General features: G+C 41.1%; 1 protein-coding gene across 1 annotated transcript in view; it reads right to left on the bottom strand.

Moving 5' to 3' along the window:
- The window catches only part of LOC102690981 (von Willebrand factor A domain-containing protein 7-like), a 35794-nt gene that overhangs the window by 6349 nt on the left and 9531 nt on the right, over positions 1-19914 (bottom strand). The window contains exons 8-13 of the mRNA XM_069179484.1: positions 19249-19458; positions 17234-17369; positions 15718-15864; positions 13068-13160; positions 12246-12514; positions 11807-11940 (exon numbers count right to left, since the gene is read on the bottom strand). Of these exons, the coding sequence (XP_069035585.1) occupies positions 11807-11940; positions 12246-12514; positions 13068-13160; positions 15718-15864; positions 17234-17369; positions 19249-19458 (989 nt within the window). The remainder of the gene's footprint in view (positions 1-11806; positions 11941-12245; positions 12515-13067; positions 13161-15717; positions 15865-17233; positions 17370-19248; positions 19459-19914) is intronic.

The raw sequence follows: 19914 nt of genomic DNA, 5'->3' as shown, positions 1-19914 counted from the left end.
AACTAAAACGCATACCGTTTCGCGCTTCTTATTAGTTGCTCAAAAGTAATTTGACCGTATGAAATGCATAATATAAACCTAGAAACATATATGTGAGCAGTACTTAAGCACTGTAGTATCGTTGTTAAGACATACCTCTCAAATACTGTAAATCAAGTTAAAAATATCTCAAGACCGATTCTGGTCATAATGAAACCATGTTTCGTGTATGTTTTCTTTAAAGTACCGAGACCAGCCATATACTGTATGTTTATGTTCCAAAATTAATATCGTTTATGGCCATCACACGCGTTGCAGTATGCTCCTATTCTTTTTATGCTCAGCTACTAAGATTTCCCTTCAGTGGTAAAATTAGATATGAATATTCAATACTTAAACGGGCACAGTTAAGACATTAAATATACATATACATACTGTATATAGTACAGTTTGCATACGGTAATATGTTTATGTTCCTAAATCAATCTCTTTTATGAGCATGTGAAAGGCATGGTGAATCACTGTACTTTGCATGATTGGAAACAAATGCGTGATTGCGAAATGCTGTGGTGTTACTTTTACAAAGACTGTCAATGAAAAAAAGAATGTTGACCAGGGCAATACTTTGAGTTTACACTTACAGCTTGTCCAAGGTCATTCATTATTAATACTATTCGTAATATCTTCGTTAAAGACTTTGATGGCGACAGCTCAAAACATGAGAGGTTGAGCTTTATTAGCTCCACCTTGCGGAAATTCTGGATACTATTATTTTGCTTGCTGTATTATAGGAGAATTTACGGTAACTCGCAGTATTTACTGGTAACTCGCGGTAGACTGCGTACAGCATACCGCAAAATAATGCGGTATCGCCCGCGCATTTTGAATGGCTGCATCTGTATTGTCATTGAGTATGACATTATCAAAGAGCCATGACCAAAAGGTTTACTAAAAACTTTTAAAAAGAATGAGTAGTGTAGTGGATCGCATTAATTGTAAAAACAGATGGAAATGTATGGTATTGTACAGTTTTTGATTCAAAGGTTCATAACATTTCTAACATAACATAACATTTCTAAATTCTTAGATTACCTCCTGCTAATAATAGATTAATTAATAGATGAATTAATAGATGCTACAGCACCATGTTATCCTTTCAGTAATAAAAGTAATAAAAGGGCTCTCGGAGGTGTGAGTTGCAGTCAGAACCAAATGTTAAACAGCTTTTGTACTGTTTGTCACAAAGATGAGTAATATAGAGAAAACGGGGGAAAAAACTGTTCAATGTAGAAAACAACTCGGGGCACAAAAAAAGGAAATGTGTTTCCATTTGATCTCGAACAACATATTATAATCCTCAATAAAAACAGAGTGTTACGGATTCGGTAAGTGAAACCGAAACAAGTAATGAACCCACTTGCAGGAGCTGATAAAGCCTAGCCGTGATCCAAAGAAAACTAGTCGAAAAAACGAGCCGAGGCTCCAGGGGAAGCCAGAGATCCAAACAGGGAGTGAGCTACCGAAGCCAGACCGTAATAATAATAATAATAATAATAATAATAATAATAATAATAATAATAATAAACTTTATTTTATATAGTGCCTTTAAAGGTGGCTTCTCAAAGCGCTTTACAGGATGCCAATAACAATAAATAAGAAGAATCCAACAATAAATAAGAAGATTTCACAAGATAGGACACAATTATAATTACAGCAATACAACAATAACAATAGAGGAGACCGTGGAAGGTGGTATTAAGAAGAGCAGAGGGGTGAAGAATGGAACCAGTTAAGTAAAGGCTTTTCTGAAGAAGAAGGTTTTGAGTCTGGATTTTAAGGAGTTTAGAGAAGGTGACTCTCTAATGTCCTTGGGCAAAGAGTTCCAGAGCTTGGGGGCATAGCAGGAGAAGGCCCTGTCGCCCATACAATGTAGATGGGCTTGGGGGACAGTAAGGAGGGCAAAATTTGAAGAGCGGAGGTTGTGAGGTGGGGAGTAGGGCGATAAAGGTTCAGACAGGTATTGAGGTGCCAAGCCATGCAGAGCCTTATAGGTGAGCATGAGGATTTTAAAGTCTACGCGGAATTTGACCGGAAGCCAATGCAAGCACTCCAGGATAAGAGTAATGTGAACACTTGCACTAGATAGACCTGGTCAGGATTCTGGCTGCTGAATTTTGGACATACTGCAGCTTGTTCAGAGTAGATTTAGATACCCCAGGGAGTAGAGCATTGCAGTAGTCAATTTGAGAGAATACAAATATGTTGATCAGGTTTTCAGCCACAGTTAATGATAGCATAGGGCGTAGTCTTGCGATATTTCTAAAGTGAAAAAAAGCTTTTTTTCTGTTTTTACTGTTTTGACAGTATGCTGTACATGTGGGTCGAATGTTAGGCCAGAATCGAATATAACCCCAAGGTTTTTCAATTTTGATTGAAGCTCAAATACAGAGCCATCTGCAGACAGGGTTACAGGACTGGCTTTACGAAGTTGATGGGGGGTACCAATAAGCATGACTTCAGTCTTGTCACAGTTAAGATGAAGGAAGTTTTGAGTCATCCAAATTTTTATGTCAGAGATGCAATTAGATAGAATACGGTAATCCGAAAAACCGTAGTCGAAAGAGCTATCCGAGAGTCCAGGGGAAGCCAGTAATCCAAAACACTGATTGAGTACCGAAGCCAAGCCGTAATCCGAAAAAAACGAAGTCCGAAAACCAACTAAGTAACAAGAGGAAGAAGGCGTAGTGCAACTAAGAAGCTCGAAAGGAAAACCAATACTGAGTGGGGAGGTAGGGAAAGACTAGTGCTTAAATACAAGATGAGACAAATTGTCCACGTTGAAATCTGGGTATGGTTCGACGGTGCCAATCCGCCATGTTCTTCGGCTGAGCTGCTGTGTGAAGAAGGGCAGTTTTAGCCTTCCTCCAGAAGTCCTGCAGGTTAGTGATATATTCCTGAACAGATGGCACTTCCGTGTCAGGAGGGGAGTCTGGAAAGAGAGGAGGCTGATAACCTAAGGCACACTTGAAGGGAGACATGCCCGTAGATTAAGTATATAACAAATTGTGAGCATACTCTGCCCATGGAAGCAATGACACCCAGTTATCATGGGTGGATGAGATATATACCCGTAAGTAGGTTAGCAGTTCTTGATTCATGCGTTCAGTTTGACCATTGGCCTGAGGGTGGTAAAATGAAGTTAGCGAAACTGATGCTCCCAGAAAGCCTTCCAAAATCGGGAAACAAACTGGGGGCCCCTATCAGAAAAAATATCTTTAGGGATGCCGTGAAGGCGGAAGATATGCAGTACGAACAAGTCTGCTAGTTCCCTAGCCGAAGGCAAGGATGGTAGGGGAATAAAATGGGCGGATTTAGAGACGCGATCTACTACTACCATAACAGTTGTGTATCCTTGGCTTGGTGGAAGGTCTGTAATAAAATCAACTGAGAGGTGGGTCCAAGGACGGTCGGGGATAGGTAAGGGTTAAAGAGGGCTTGCCGCCCTCATCCAAGAAGACTTAATTCGGGAACAGATAGAGCAGGCCTGGACATACTCCTTGACATCTTTCACCATGGTAGGCCACCAGAAGTCTCTGGAGATTAAATCCAAGGTATGTCTCTATCCAGGGTGTCCGGCGGAACGGGAGTCATGTCCCCATTGTAAGACTGAAGATCTGACAGGGGTTGAGACAAATAACTTGTCCTGAGGGCACAGAGGAGGTACTGTTTTCCAGCCAAGGCGTGTCTATCAATAACTTCTATGTCCCATCTTACAGTACCCAGGAATTTGCCAGATGGGATGATGGGTTCAGGAAGCAGTTCAGCCCCGGGGCGTCATGGATTCGTGAGTGAGCATCAGCTTTGATGTTTTTAGAGCCTGGAGTGTAGGTGATAGGAAAATTGAATCTAGTTTACCTTGTGTAGGTCCTTTGCGAGTTAAAGAGATTATGGGAGCAACCACCGAGCTGAAATTTTGAATAAACCTCCTTTAAAAGTTAGCAAAGCCAAGGAACTGTTGTATGTTGTATGTCCCCGTTACCCGTGGTCACCATGGTAGGCACAGATAGTACCATCGAAAGTTGATATGGCAGACTGTCGAATGAGTCGTCGCCGCCACGGAGGACGTGCGATCGGCCCGAGGTTATCCAGAGTCACCAAAGCGGCCGGTGACTCTTTAAGGTTCTTGGGTGTGGGCCAATCAGTAATCGCGGAGACTTTACTTGAGTCCATTTCCACCCCTTCTGGAGAGAAGATGTAACCTAAAAAATGAATCCTGGAAGCACTGAAAGTGTGCTTCTCCAGTTTGACATACAGTTTATTCTTAATGAGCCAGGAGAGTACTTCTCTGACATGGAGAACATGATCCTGGAAGGTATTAGAAAAAATTAGAATGTCATCAAGGTATACCAAGACAAATCTTTGCAGCTTTGCTCTGCTTTGCAGCAGATCACAAAAAATATAATTAATAAAGGTCTGAAATACTGCTGGGGCATTAACCAAACCAAAAGGCATGACTAAATATTCGTAATGTCCACGGGTTGTCATGAATACTGTCTTCCACTTGTCCCCTTCCCGAATACGGATTAATTTATAGGCCCCTCGTAGATCCAGTTTGGTGAAGATCTTAGCCCCATGCACGGACTCAAGCGCTGCAGGAATTAGAGGCAAAGGGTACCGGTTCTTAATAGTGATTTCATTAAGGCCGCGATAATACAGAGACGAAGCCCACCATCCTTTTTTCCCACAAAAAAAAAAACTGGCACATGCAGGGGAAGTGGATGGACGTATAATTCCAGCCTTCAGCGAATCTTGTATATATACTTTCAGGGCCTCGGATTCAGTATTGGAGAGCGGAAATATACAACCTTTAGGAGGGATAGTTCCTGGCAAAAGTCGATGGCACAATCATAAGGTCGATGGGGTGGGAGAGCCAAAGCCTCCTGCTCATTAAAGGCTTCCTACAGATCAGAATATTGGGGGGTATAGTAGGAACACCAGAAGGGGGTGTTTCTGTGAATGCAACTCTTACAGGAAGACGGCAGCAACTACTTATACATCAGGGTCCCCAAGTAAATATTTCTCTGCAGGACCAAGAAATGTTAGGGTCATGCTGTTGGAGCCAAGGACCAGGGGATGTGCAAGGTCTCAAGGAGATAAAACCAGATATCTTCCATGTGTGTGGCGCCAATTTGCAATCTTACTAGTTCAGTTTGCCATCTTATTAATCCTGGAGATACTGGGGAACCATCTAAAGATTGTACACGAAGAGGGGGAGTCACCTGGGTCAAGGGTAAGTTCCAACTTTGAGCTATGGAGGCAGTTCCCCGCTGCCCCAGAGTAAAAAAAAAGCAAGAAGTGGCATCCGTTTATTGCCCCAAAACAGCGTGGAAAATCCTGAAAAAAAACTGAGAGGATCGAATTCTCTCCCTCACCTCAGGATCTTGAGTAGTAGGAAGGCGCCTCAAAGATGAGTGTAACACCGGGCAGTCAGCTTTAAAGTGTCCTAATTTTCCACAGTACATGCAGCGACCCTCTCGTCGGCGTCTCTCTCTTTCTTCTGGGGTTAACCGGGTGCGGGCAGTTTCCATAGGTTTTTCCAAGTCCAGGGTTCTGGTAGGTGGTGGCCAAAAAATCTCTAATATTCATGTCCAAGATCTTTCTCTACTCGTCTGACTAATTCTAACACCTGGGAAATTGCTTCTGCCCAACTGTGGCATAGATACCAGGTGATCCTTAATTTCTTCACATAATCCTTGCCGGAAAAGAAAAATCATAATCATCCCAGTGAGTCTCAGCCGCTGCTACTCGAAAGTCTATGGCATAATCCTGTGCAGACCTGTGGCCCTGGCGGATAGAAGAGAGGCGGAAGGCGGAGTCTTGTCCAGCCGAGGAACGACAAAAAAAAACCTTAAATCTCTCAAAAAAGAGATCGTAGTTCTGTACTTCAGGAGCCTCGCGATCTAATAGAGCAGTAGCCCATTGCAGAGCACGGCCATTTAACAAAGAAACTACAAAGGTTATCTTGTCCTGAGAAGAAAAAAAAGTTTCAGGATGGAGCCTGAAAACCAGTGCACACTGAGCTGAGAAGCCCCGACACTTCGTAGGGTTGCCGTCAAACCTGTCAGGTGGGGTAAGAGGAAGAGGTCGAGGGGCGGGTGTAAAAGCCGGCTGGGGCTGTGCCGAAACAGCTGCTTCAGCATTACTTTCACCACTACCGGTAGGCGGCATTGCCGACAGGTGCGCTGAAATCTGTAGGATGGAAGCCTGTAACTGGAGTAATGCTTGCCCGTGATGATCTAAAACCGAACGATTATCCTCTTGCTCCGCTGGGTCCATGTTATAGGGCTCAGTATTCTGTTACGGATTCGGTAAGTGAAACTGAAACCAAGTAATGAACCCACTTGCAGGAGCTGATAAAGTCTAGCCATGATCCAAAGAAAAATGGTAGTCGAAGGAACGAGCCGAGAGTCCAGGGGAAGCCAGAGATCCAAACAGGAAGTGAGTTACCGTAGCCAGACCGTAATCCAAAACCGAAGACGAAAGAGCTATCCGAGAGTCTAGGGGAAGCCTGAGATCCAGACAGGGAGTGAGCTACTGAAGCCAGACCGTAATCCAAAAAACCGTAGTCGAAAGAGCCATCCGAGAGTCCAGGGGAAGCCAGTAATCCAGAACAGGGAGTGAGTACCGAAGCCAAGCCATAATCTGAAAAAAACGAAGTCCGAAAACCAACAAAGTAACAAGAGGAAGAAGGCATAGCACAACTAAGAAGCTCAAAAGGAAAACCCAATACTGAGCGAGGAGGGAGGGAAAGACTAGTGCTTAAATACAAAATGAGACGGAGGTGTGGTGGTGAATAAGTACACTGATAGGTGGACTGATGAACTAAGACTACGCCTTCTTTTGCCTCTTCCGTTGCTGGGAGGGAGGGATCGTAACACAGAGGACATCATGTGTAATTGAAATGTACATGCATTTAAATGCATTTGTCCTGGACTTGTTTTACTTTCCAGAATGTGTTAAAGGAATGGTAATCAACTACTTCAGGGACTTATAAATGTGCTTTGCGCTACAGGATTATACAAGAGGCTGGCAGCAACTGGAAGTTTGAATAACAGTGGGATGTTCCTTCTCTCCAATTCTGTTCGTGGTGGCCTTTGAGATCATTAGGTGGCATAAGGCTAACATCATCGCAGAGGTTACCACTACCGACAGCCTGCATGGAAGACCTCACGAGCTCACTGAGGACAGCAGCATGCACAGCCAGATTGTTGAGGAGAATGGATGAGCTGATCACTTGGGCATGAGTGAAGTTTAAGCCAAGTAAGTCCAGATGCCTGTCAATCAGGAAGGGGATAAGGATGAGATCTCCATTTCGGTAGGCGGAGAGCGCATCCCCCTGATTGCAGAGCAACCCACCCAAGTCTTGGCAGATAATAAATATTAATGCTATTATATGGTCTACTATTATATAGATATTAATCCAGCAGAGATATCAGATTACTGGAAAGTACAAGGTGTGGTGCTACCAATTTATACTGTACCAAAGGATAATGTGAAGATCTGTGAGATTACCTCAACAATAATTGAAAAAATAGACATAAAAGCCAACATTTACAATTGAAAGTGGCTAAACCTCCCACAATGTCTCTCAGAGATGGGCCTCTTTGGGAGGAACTCTCTCTAGCTTCCTATAAAATCCATAAGTGTAGGCTATAACCAGGAGAAGAGCAGGCTAATCATGGAACTGAGAGAGTCCAGCAACCAGACACTCAGAGGTGTCAATGTCCAGGTGCATACTGGAAGAAGTTGGAGGGCACAAGATTAAATGCAGAAGACAGTGAACAGGCTGCAACACAGGGAGGTGGTTGGATCAATCCAAACAGGTCAAGCAGGACTAGGATGGAGACAGACTTCGCATGTGGTCCAAAGCCAACAAGAACGATTGGAAAGAGATGGTGGTCATGGAGGTCAGAAAGATGGAGAGGATAAAAGCAGTTTCACAAGGCCAACAGGGAAGCTGTACTAAGTGTGAGACTGTGGTGAACAGGAAAATCATCTGGAGGACATGTGGAAGGTCCCAGTAAACACACCTCAGTTATCTGATCAGGGCGACCTATGATATCCTGCCTTGCTCCAAGAAACCCCACCTACGGTACAGGATGGAGGATGCCTGCCATCTTTGTGACACCCCCAATAGAAACCTGCAGCATATTCTGATGGGCTGCAAGAATGCAAATCTGTAGCACGGCACTGTGCCCTGATATAGTGGTGTGGACAGAAGAGACCAAGACTGTACTCCTTGTAGAACTGACAGTCCTGTGAGAGGAGGGTAATAGACGCCGCATATGAGAGGAAGAGGCTGAGGTACTCTGAGCTCACAGCAGAATGCAGAGAAGGTGGCTGGAGACAACACTGGAGACCTGCCCTGTGGAAGTGGAATGCTGAAGCTTTAAAAGTACATCAATGTTACACCTCCTCGGGGATGTGGGAGTGGCAGTAAAGCACCTAGTGGAGGAGGTGGAAAAAGGAAGCTTCTAGCTATGGCTGAGGAGAAGAGATAGGACCTGGGGGCAAGAAAAAAACTAATTAGGGAGAGGCCAGCTGCAGGGGGTGACAGGGAGACATCCCTGTCACTGCCCCACCACTAGGAGATGTACCGCGGTAAGGGGGCGGAACATTGATGAATGGTGGTCCCCTGGCTAGCCTCTAAGCACTGTAGGAGGTGAGGCGGGCAAAAGCCACATAGCCACACCTGTATAGACGACAGATATTCAACTATTTTTCTGGCTGCTCTATTTATCTTCAGATAAAACTAAAGGAACTGAACACAGTATCCAAGCACAGTGAAACCACGATGACTTGCAATGGACTATATATTTAAGACATTCCCTACAAGGCCTAATTTTCTGTCAGGATTTTTGGTGAGCATTACACAATGAAGGGGGAGAAGAATCAGACTTATAGTGACAAGATGCTACCTGCACTCTACTATGAGGTTCTGGTCTTCACAGTTTTTTTGGACCATTTATCAAGACAGATATGCTCTAGGTCCTTCAGGCACTTTGTTTTCCATGGGTGGTTTGCCTTCTTGACTTTGAACAATAAATGGTTATAATAAATTGAATTGAGGTCTAAGGACTGAGGTAGCTAGTTAAGGATGTTAATTTACTCTGTTAGGTTAATCAGTTCTTTGATGTGGATAAATGTTTTTGATCATGATCATTTTACATTATCATGTGTAATTTTGCATTGTAACTAGCTGGTGTAAGATATTGGTTTACCTTCCGGAATCAGATGCATTACAGCATTTCAGTTAGTGGTGTGTCTTGTGTTGTACAGTGGTGCACTGACTACATTGAATTTTAAACTATTTTCTGTTAGTTTAGTGACTGTTATGCAGTGTATGCTGTTGTTATTGGACTGTGACATTCAGACACATTGTTTTGCTAACTAACCTTGCTAACAAAGAACAAAGACTTAACTAAGAACAAGCAATGTGGCAATTTCACTGTACTCCACTGTGTGGTGGCCATTTTCTCAGCATTATCTCAAGAAGGAAAAGGAGTCTTTCTGTGGGGCTCCGGCAGTGTTAATTCAGTCACCTGATTTAGTCATAATCTTAGCCAAGTCGACTAAAATGTCTTTTAGTCATAGCCACTTTCTAGTCATCCACTTTTACTTTAGTTGAATAATTTTGAATATAATTACTCTTACTTTCAGTCAACTGAAACAGAATTAGAATAATACAAATACAAGAAATAATTGCACAATAAAGGATTAATAACAATCTTATGCAGAGACACCCAGTGAGTCTGGCCTAATAAGAAAATCTCTTTTGGCACTGTTAATAATAATTATTTTTGTAATGTTATTTTTTAAAGTAACTTTTTTTTAAAGTTTCAAAGCAATATTATTAAAAATGTTTTCAGTAGACGCTCATACCAATATTGAATTTGCAACATCTATAGGGGAATTATTGCATGAGTAACTTAAAAATATCACCCTCAGGACAAGTAATATATACATTCTTTAACTCACTGGTATAATATTATTTATAACTAGCCCTTTTGATATAAAAAACTAGCAATGTGTAATACTTGTCTAAGTGCTGATGACATCATTCTAGTATCATGCTTACAAAATGAGAGCCCTGCACCTTCACTTCTCACATGCTTTTCTGAAAAAAATAAGACAGAATGACTCCATGAGCTGAAAAAATATTAGCGCTATGATAATATTTTCCTGGTAAGATTAACAACCAGCCACCTAAACAACTCACATGTAATTAAAGAACATTCTTTTCTGATGGCCATTACAGGTTGACTTTAATGGCATCACACAGCTGAAATGCAGTGTGCCCAGTGTGTTCGACCAACTCACATTTTAAAAGAGTAACTTACCTTTTATACATTAATCTCCAGCCAAGACAAAAACAGTAATTTGCTAATATGCAAACTGTAAAATAAAGTTTCTTCTTTAGTTTTCTGTTTAATTTGTTGACTAGCTACAATATTGAAAAAAAGTTTTTTCAATGCAAATGCCTCTGGGTGCTGCCATTCATACAGTGTATGACGCTTCAATTTTGTTGTAGTTTTCAACTCATAATGTAGCCAGGTTCAGTTTATCTTAGTAATGTTTTACAATAGCTTTTCCTGTTTTTTCCAGGATACGTTCAGCTGCCCCAGAGCAGGTCAAGAGTTGAAGATATGTTACTGTAGTTATGTAACCAGATATTACTCTTCGTGAGCATTTGTGAAAGTGAAAATCCTAAATTTTGTCAAACCCTGGTGATTGAACATGGTTCTTTTTGTTAAAATGTTACTAACCCTAAATGATAACTATCCAATGGAAAACATAGCTCAAATGGCCTCCTGCTGTTTGTAACTGTTTATATCTTCCTATTCTACCATGTGAAATGTCTTCATCTGGTAAAAAAAACTTCAAATTGTGTTTACTTTGTGTAGTTTTTTATTTTTTGTGTAACCCCCAGACACTAGCATCATGACATTAAGATGTAATTATGTAGTACTGTAGCTAAATTTTGACTTATATGGATGGAATTTATATTTAATGGTTAATAAAAAAAGTTTAATTAAACCACAGAAATGGTTTCACTTATTTTCTATTGTCACAAACTTATTAATAGTCCTTTCAATTTTTTACATTGGAGTAATAAAGACTTGTTTAATAAGAACCAGGTCTGCTCCATAGCTTGTAATCACAAAACCTACTTGGCTTTTATTTCATTATGTATCAACATCTCAATTTTTGCAACACAGAATAGCATTATTGTACCCTTTCAGATCACAAAAGCTAAGCCGGACAAGGTATGTGCTGGTACTGGAGTCAAACAAGGAAATCCAGTTTACTGCAGCAGTGCTTACAATACAGTAATGTGTCACATTTCCCTGTGGACAAGAAAATCCTTCACAAATAACCCCTGTTAAATTTATCTATGCAATTGGACTTTCTGGCCTCCCAAAGGTTTCTCCTTAATTCAACTGGTGAGGCAATTTCTCACTTTAGTCTTCCAGAATTACATTATAGTGGAGCTGCTGACTGAATATGAAATTGTCATACATGACCCAACTGACAGAGGAAATATGCTCCCTCTAATATGTAAAGTTTGGAAATGAATCAATACTAAATTAAGCTCTATTAAGTACCAAGACTTTTATTAACAATAATCCAGTGCTCCGGGGGTTGGGGCAATATTACTGATACATCTATTGCATAATTTATTTTAAACTATTTATGTCAGAAGAAAAGTAATATGACTTCTTATTTGTTTGTTTCTCTTCCTCTATTTTTTTTTTGTTGTACTCACTTGTCTGTGAATGCTTTGACGAATCCCTTGTCATCTCGTGCATTGATGGTGTATGTTTCTCCCATCCCATTGGTCGCTACAGTGAAGGGGATGATGAAATCTTTTCCAGGCTCCAGAGTTGTGTTGGCCTGAGCCTTTGAGGTGAACAATCTACGTTATTTCACCAGTGAATCACCCCACAAAGTAATACAATCATGCCAGCACTATAGTTACTCTCAACTGCTTAGGATATGTTTATTGCATGCTAAGGACATCAGACTTCTTTTCTCTTAATTTTAACCCTATGAGGTCACAGGAAACAAAAACATATAAAGAATGAAACTTAAAAGACAGTATCTGTATCTGTCCTGTTTAAATTAATTGTAAATAGACAAATTTCAGTTGAACATTTGTTTGCCCAACCTTACCCATCAAACTGCTGGTAAGAGTGTTTACTTGCCTTGACCTCAATGCTGGTGGATGTGAATTGAGTGTTGGATTGCCTCTGGAAGGGTGTGGATGAAGTATTGTCCACCCCAATCAGTAAGACACTGAACTGCCCTGCAGGTACACTGGGCACTGACACCAGATATTCTCTCCTGTCATTCCTGTCCAGTGGAGTAATACTGCCCCTCTGCACTCTTGAACCAGAAGCTGACACCAGAGAGACCTCTGAAACTCTCAGAGACTCAGAGCCCGTTACTGACACTAACAGAGTGGCATTCTTGCCTGTGGAAAAAAAAATGAGAAAGGCTGAGAGGTAGATTATAGGTGACTATTAGGATAATCACAAAATTACATACAGATATTGCACACATTTCCAGAAATCATAATTGAAAAATATCAATGTATTTGAATTATTTACATATCATAATAAATATAATGTTTTTCTGTTCATGCTAAACTCCATCTTCTACCTGGCAAGATTGCTATGCTGTGTGCTAAATTTAACCAAATTGAATTTAATACATGCAGTTTATACTACTAATACTACTGCAGTTGAATGAATGAAGCCCTAAATCCTGAAAAGCAGCAGTTTTAAGTTGGAGAATCTACTTGGAGATTAAAGTGGTCTGTTATGTCAATCTAAGAAACTGTTATGTTCTGCTAACGTAGGAAAAATATCAAAATATTTTTAGAAATGAAGATGAAAGAGAGAGTGACACAGGTAAACTTTGTGTCAATACAAAAAAAGAAACTTAATAGAACACCAAAGCAACCATCAGCATTTCACTTGTTATGTACCCATTTTCACCTGAAACAACTGACTTTCCTATCTTACCAACTTGGGGGCGCCCCTCGATCAATGCCAAGCCAGGGTGAGGTCCCTGAAAGAGCTGCACAAAGGAATACAGGAAACCGATGACACTCTGACCTGTGAACAGACACAGTCATCAGCCCAAATAAATTAGATGCAAAGTCTTCAATCGAATTATCAGGATCTGAAAACTTTCAAAAACCCTTCATTTGTTGGCGGTTATTGTAATAGAAATGTGCTAAATACAGCTTTCATGTTTTATATTTTGTGTTGTGAGGCTAAGCCAAGCTGGCGGAGATCTGCAGTCCGAGGAATCTGAAGCAGCTGACCATTTGCCCTCAATACTGATTGGGGCGAGATTCCCTCTGGGTCTCCTGAAGTTCACAATGAGTTCTTTTGTCTTGTTCATCCTTATTAGGGGCTCTACCTTGTTGTAACCGAAAGAATAAGGTTCTGGATCCCGAGATGAAGTTAAACAGATGAGTTTATTCCATGCAAGGAACAATAAAGCCGAAGTCTTGTTTCCCACAAGAAACAACAAAACCGGAATATTGTTCAAGGTGCTGCTACAAACTTCAGGTTTATATAGTCCTTCCTTGCTGCTTCGGACGTCATTCGTTATTATGGTAAAGGGGGGAGGTCACGTGTTTCACCAGTTAAACAGCCTTTTGGCCAAATGGTCAGGGATTAAGTCCCCAGGGGTTTTCCTAACTGGCATCTGGAATCCTTATCAGTTCTCACTTTCCTGCCATAAACTCCTGTTGCTTAGAAGTCTAATTTTCAGGCAGAACTGACTTAAGTTAACCCTTTTCACATCTTGTCTTACTTCAACCTTACTCCTTTATACAGAGTCAACATTGTGATCAGCTCCATAACTGTGGTGTCATCAGCTAACTTAATAATGTGGTTGCTGTTGTAAATGGCTGTACAATCATAGGTGAACAAGGAGTAATAATAATAATAATAATAATAATAATTGCTTACACTTATATAGCGCTTTTCTGGACACTCCACTCAAAGCACTTTACAGGTAACAGGGACTCTCCTCCACCACCAACGTGCAGCATCCACCTAGTGTACATTCTTGTACCTGTGGTGTACCCATCATGAACTCCAGTATCCAGTTGCAGGTGGAACTGCAAAAGCCCAGATTCCAGATTTTCAGGACCAGCTTGGAGGGAACAATTGTGTTGAAGGCTGAGCTGTAATCTATAAACAGCATCCTAATGTAGATGCCCTGCCTGTCTAAAAGTTCCAGTTCGCTAGGGCTCCAGCAGGAGCTTTGCCTGTGGCTGTGCTGTCTGGAGGATTCCAGTGGTTGAGAGAGAAGCTCAGCAGATGTCTCCTTGCCCAGTCCTGATGGTGCCTGGAAATCTGGTTCTGTCTTTTTCCAGACAGTGCTTCCCCTGAGGACTGTCTTCCAGGAGACCAGGTTGACAGTGCAAAAGTGGCCTGGTCTGTGGTCCCCTATTGGGAGTTTCCTGCCGGCCAGGGAGGTCAGACTCCTCGTTCCTGCAATGCCTTTTAGATGAAACACAGCTCTGGACTTTGGTGGCTCATTCCCATCCTGCACCTCCCCTTCCTGCTCTCCAGTCAGTCAATCTGCTTATTTGCACCCTGGCCAACTCCAGCAGGCTGTCCTCCATCCCACTATCCAAATCTGATGAGAGTAACACCCTGCAGCCAACTCCATCCCCAGACTCGAGGAGACAGTGTCACCTCAGGCTGGCTTGGTGCCACATTGTCTTGTGCCTGTGGTGTGTGCCGGAAGCCTAGCTATTGGGTCTGTAACACCTACATGTCCAGGGGCAGCACTAGTCATGACACCCAGAAATGGAACCAAGGGGCTCTGTAGCTGTAAGGCAGCAACGCTAACCACTGTGCTACCATACACACCTTACCTAGTTATAATTTTGAAGAACTTCGCAACACAAAATCATCTCTGTAAACAGTGTCACGAACAGTTCTTTCCAGGCCCTATGCAGACGACACAATGGGGAAAAAGTCATGCAGGAGAGGGTATGGAGACGGGGGCATGTCCAAGGGGTGCAGGTGTCCAGGGGTAGTGATTCCGGCGCAAACAATCCATGTAGAAGTCCAAACTGGTAATCCAAGACAGAAGCTAAAGTCCATGGCCAGGCAATCCATCCGGGGGAAAAAGAACGGGAACCGGGTTGGAACCGGCGGGGGGGATCAGCAACAGAGTTAAAACCATAATGCAGCAGACGCAGCAGGACCCGGGCTCTCACGAAACGGGATTTAATGAAGAGCCTCGAGTGACGTCTGCGTCTGGCATTTAAGGTGGAACTGAAGTGGGGCTGAAATAAGGAACAGGTGTGGGTAATGGGACAGAACGAGGAAGGGCTGGAGCGCCCTTAGGAGGAGGAGTAGCGATCGTGACAAACAGTCTCTAATCCTTAAAAGAGAGAATTCTTAAGAAATAAACCAAGAAGCCAAAGAAAATAATTACTATACAGAAATGTGTAGTGATGCCATGAAAACAATACCCAGCACTCTTACCTTGAAAAGTCATCTTCAACTTCTACAAATAATGCAAGTTGTATTATACACAACATCATATCCTTAATTCAAAAGATGTAAAACTGCATTCACGATCATACAAAACCACAAACTCCATTAATTCTAGCATTAATGAGAGACTGAGAGAGCTCACCTGTGACTTTGATGCTGCAAGGCCTTGAGGATGTGACATTGATCTCCCACAGTCCAGTCTGGTTCTCCAGGTACACAGTGTATAAATTCCCCACAGCATGCAGCCTGCCTAAAGGTCCTTCTATCACAGAACTGTTCTGAGATAAACCTGCAGGAGTCACATTACAATAAACACAACACTTGTTTTGAGTTGTACAGGACAGAGGAAAAGTGTGTCATTATAGAGATGAGATGTTATGTATTGTCTGCTGTACAGAACAGCAATAACATGTTGTTGTGCAGCAATAACAAGTTGTGAGGTCCTTTTGCTGATAAATGTTAGAGGTGAAGTATTTTGACTGTAGTAGAGGACTGACATCAGACATTATTGGTGGTGTTACCAGTGATTTGTTAATACGTAGAATAGAGTGTGTTACTCATTGTAACAGTTTTCAATGGAAAGACAAACTGTGTTGTAAAGGACAGAGGTGTTATTTGCTTGTTGTATTAGGATGGTGATAGTGTTTGTTCCCAGAGGACAGAAATGATTTTTATAAAGGAAATGTTGAATTCCTTTTTCTGTAAGAAATAAACAGTTTTATATTTTTCATTGCAGTTTCTGCTAACACCAAAAAAATGTTTAGTTTGAGCTTTTAAGTTTTGATTAAATGCCTGCTTAAATGTTTTTCCTAGATCATTTCTAAGTCACCAAAATAAGACACTGTTGGAAGGGGCCGATTCTTTTTGCAAGACACAATGTAGAAGAAGGAAACCTTAGCTCCTTTAAAAAATCAAACCATCTCTTTTTCTCACTCTTTCCCTGGTACCCCGGTCTCCCAGAAACTTGAATGTAGGTGGTGTGTTTCTGGCATGCACATACATTTGCAAAGGTTTGGGCACCCCTGGCCAAACTACAGATTTTGTTGATTTTCTAAGTGAAAAGAAGTAAACACAACCTCTGCAGCGAACAAAATAAAATTTGACATATTTTTGCAAATTGTAACGCACAGTTACTATTTGTTGAAATAAATTAGCTAAATTTAACAGATTGAAACAAATAAAACAGTAAATGTGGCATGTACAGGCATGTACAAAAGTTTGGGCACCCTATCAGTCAGTACTTAGTAACACCTCCTTTGGAGTTTGCATTAACTCCTTTGCACTTAGAAAACCAACAAAACATGTTATCTGGCCAGGGATGTCCAAATTTTTGCATACAACTGTATCATTATCAGGCTTGGAACAAACACACTGTCTGAATATAAGGATACGATAGAGTCTGCTAGATCCAGAAACTTCTGTCACATCATTGACAATAACCATAATAACCCAGCCAAACTGCCCCACCACATTACCCGCCTCATTGCAACTTTGCAACATATTTTTTTGTTTATGTTTAGTATCCAGAAAGGCACTATATACAGTAAGTGTATTTATTCTTTTCCTTATTTTTCTTATTATGTATTGCCTTTTGTATAGGTTAGAGGTGATGTGTTGCCTTTTAAACAGGGCAGAGATGAAATGCTATTTTTCCTTACCTGCAGGGCTGTGCAGTTTGAAGTTGAGGAAGCTCCCTGTGATGTAGAGAGTGAGGTTACTGACCGAGGGGTCAACATAGAATGAAAATATTTCCTCTGTTTTTCCTGGGTCAGTCACAGACTGGAACAGTGTCACCTAGAATCAGAGATCAATAAATGTTTAAGTGGATGAATACCATAAAATGAAAATGACCAAAATGTGATATCAATTATGAAGTTTAACCATTTCACTAGAAAGCAGAAACATCTCAGCAGACGTATAATTTGTACTTACATTAAAGTAAACAAGCAAGGAAAGCTTTGTTTATCTTTATTACAGCTAATCAGTGTGACATAGCTCTAGACACATAAAACTTAAAAAAGTAATAAAAATGACTGTCCTTAGCAGTAACCACTTGCACTACTTACAGTATATGTGTGGACTTTGATTCTCACCAGTGTCTGCTTGCACTTGTTGTCTTTTTTTGTTTTCCACTTCTGCCCTCTGAATCTGCACTCTAATTCCCCTAGCAAAACTAGCTCTCTGCTCCACACAGGCAACAGGCACTCTACTCAATTCCCTAATATTCACATATTCCCCAGTATATCAGAGGAATGAATGTACTAAATATCTGCATTTGTTCTTGAGACTGATTTTATGTTTCCACATCCTATTGCTTTTCCAATTATTCTCTTCATGTGCAACACATTTCTATAATAGGACAGTCACAATAACATTGATCTTGACACCATGTAAGAATGTAAGGTGAGAAAAATCTGAAAGGGCTCTCTATTGGATCTCACTGGCAATAATCACTAGTCCAAAAAATCAGCACAGAGATTAAATATCCCTGTAGATAAACTTTCTAAAGACAAAAATAATCTATTAATTAAATGCACCATTATAAAGCAGACAAAAATAAACAAACTCTTTTTTTATCACAAATTTACTTTCAGCACACACAATGGCATTCAGTAATAATAGATATAGGTATGTATAGGTATATAGAAAGAGAAAAATATTGTTAGAGCTTTGACTGAGAAGTTTCTCTTAGATTTAAGATAAATTGTAACACTTGTCAAAGTAAACACTTCTATTTTCAAAGCAGAGAGGATGTTTGTTGAAATGTGGAGGTCCCTTGTTAAGAAACCAACATACCTAAGGATACCTAGGTAAGCTTTGGATTGATGATTGTCAACAAGCAGTACAGAAACACACCATATAAGATCACATTAAGAGCACAGGGCGAACAATGAAAAGAAAGAAGAAGCAGGAAAGAAGAGAGAGAGAAGAATGGAGTCTAGAGGCGCTGGAACTTGTACCAGACGAGAGCCCCTACTTCACGATCATCCAAACAAAACCTGACTGGAGCTATCTCAACCTTGCTAGAGAGAGCTTGCTGTTCTGTGTTGTTAGGGAACTTGGGTTCCTGGGTAAAAATATCTCTGTTAGAGATGTCTTTCCTGCTGAAGGTGTTTATTTTAGAAAAGGGAGATAGGATCCCATTTGTTTTGCTGCACCCAGATTTGTGGCACAGAGATTTAACTGCAGGTTGTATTGCATTTACTGTACTAAAAAGACAGCTTATCTCTTATGTGGCCTCTGTAGGCATTAAGAGTTTCATGCTTAGTAGACATATGGGGTTTTTCTGGGTGATCGGAATGTTAGGCCTCTGAAATGCTTTATCTGTAAATACTGTACATAGAGTAACTTGTGTGCTGTATGTTTTGTTGTGTGTAGTGTAGTTTGTGTCTTGTCATTAAAATAAGCATTTGTTTAACCAAGTGTGTCTGGATTATTCCTCTTTTCACCAAAGCTGTGCCAGAAATAAAGAATTCATGTGCCTCTAATTATACCAGCCGGGTATATTCTGTAGAAACCACTTACAAGTTGGGGGTTATGGATAATTATTGTACTTATTGACTAAGCTGCTCGGTTAATTCCTGATTTCACAATTTGTGGAACCCCCATTTGTAATTATCTTGCCAGTGCAACCTCTGATAAACTGAGATGCAACACTGAAAGCATGTTTTACCAGAGCAGCACTGGAGGAAATGATGGCAGAGGCCTCCGACAGTTGACCTTTGCTGACGCGTACTGCCTGCCCCCCTGATGTCTGTGCCAGGTCCTGGTACAGCAGGGCTGCATCTTGAGAGAGTCGACCTGCAATCAGCTGCCCGTGTTCCTGACTACTGCTGCTCCACCGTCGCCGCCGAGACAGGCCGGCTGTGAGCAAGAAGCTGACCTGGAGGTACAAACAGAGAGATGGTTAAAAAAGCAGAGAAAGTGCTTTAGCTGGAGTGTCCAGAAAAAGAGTTATATAAATGAAAGTTATTTTTATTAGTAGTAGTATTAATATTGATAATAATTAACAATAATATCATTAAATAATAATAATAATAATAATAATAATAATAATAATAATAATAATAATAATAATAATATGTTCAAGTAGGTAGCTGCAAATCTCAGTATTCAGATCCAGACTGAAAACCTATTACTTCAGCCTAGCCTACTCACACCTTACATCATGGCTGCTGGTGCTGCTGTACATACCACTGTGTGTCTCTACAGTATGTTTGCCCACCAGGTAGATACATCTGTTTTGACCAAACCATCCAATTCTCCTCCCCACATGTCTGGATGGCGCCCGGGCTGGGCACCATCTGAGTTGGATGTTGCATTACTGCCATTGATCCAA

The sequence above is a fragment of the Lepisosteus oculatus genome, chromosome 16, assembly GCF_040954835.1.
Source record: "Lepisosteus oculatus isolate fLepOcu1 chromosome 16, fLepOcu1.hap2, whole genome shotgun sequence".
NCBI classification, from domain to species: Eukaryota; Metazoa; Chordata; class Actinopteri; order Semionotiformes; family Lepisosteidae; genus Lepisosteus; species Lepisosteus oculatus.
This window is presented reverse-complemented; position numbering and strand designations above follow the sequence as displayed.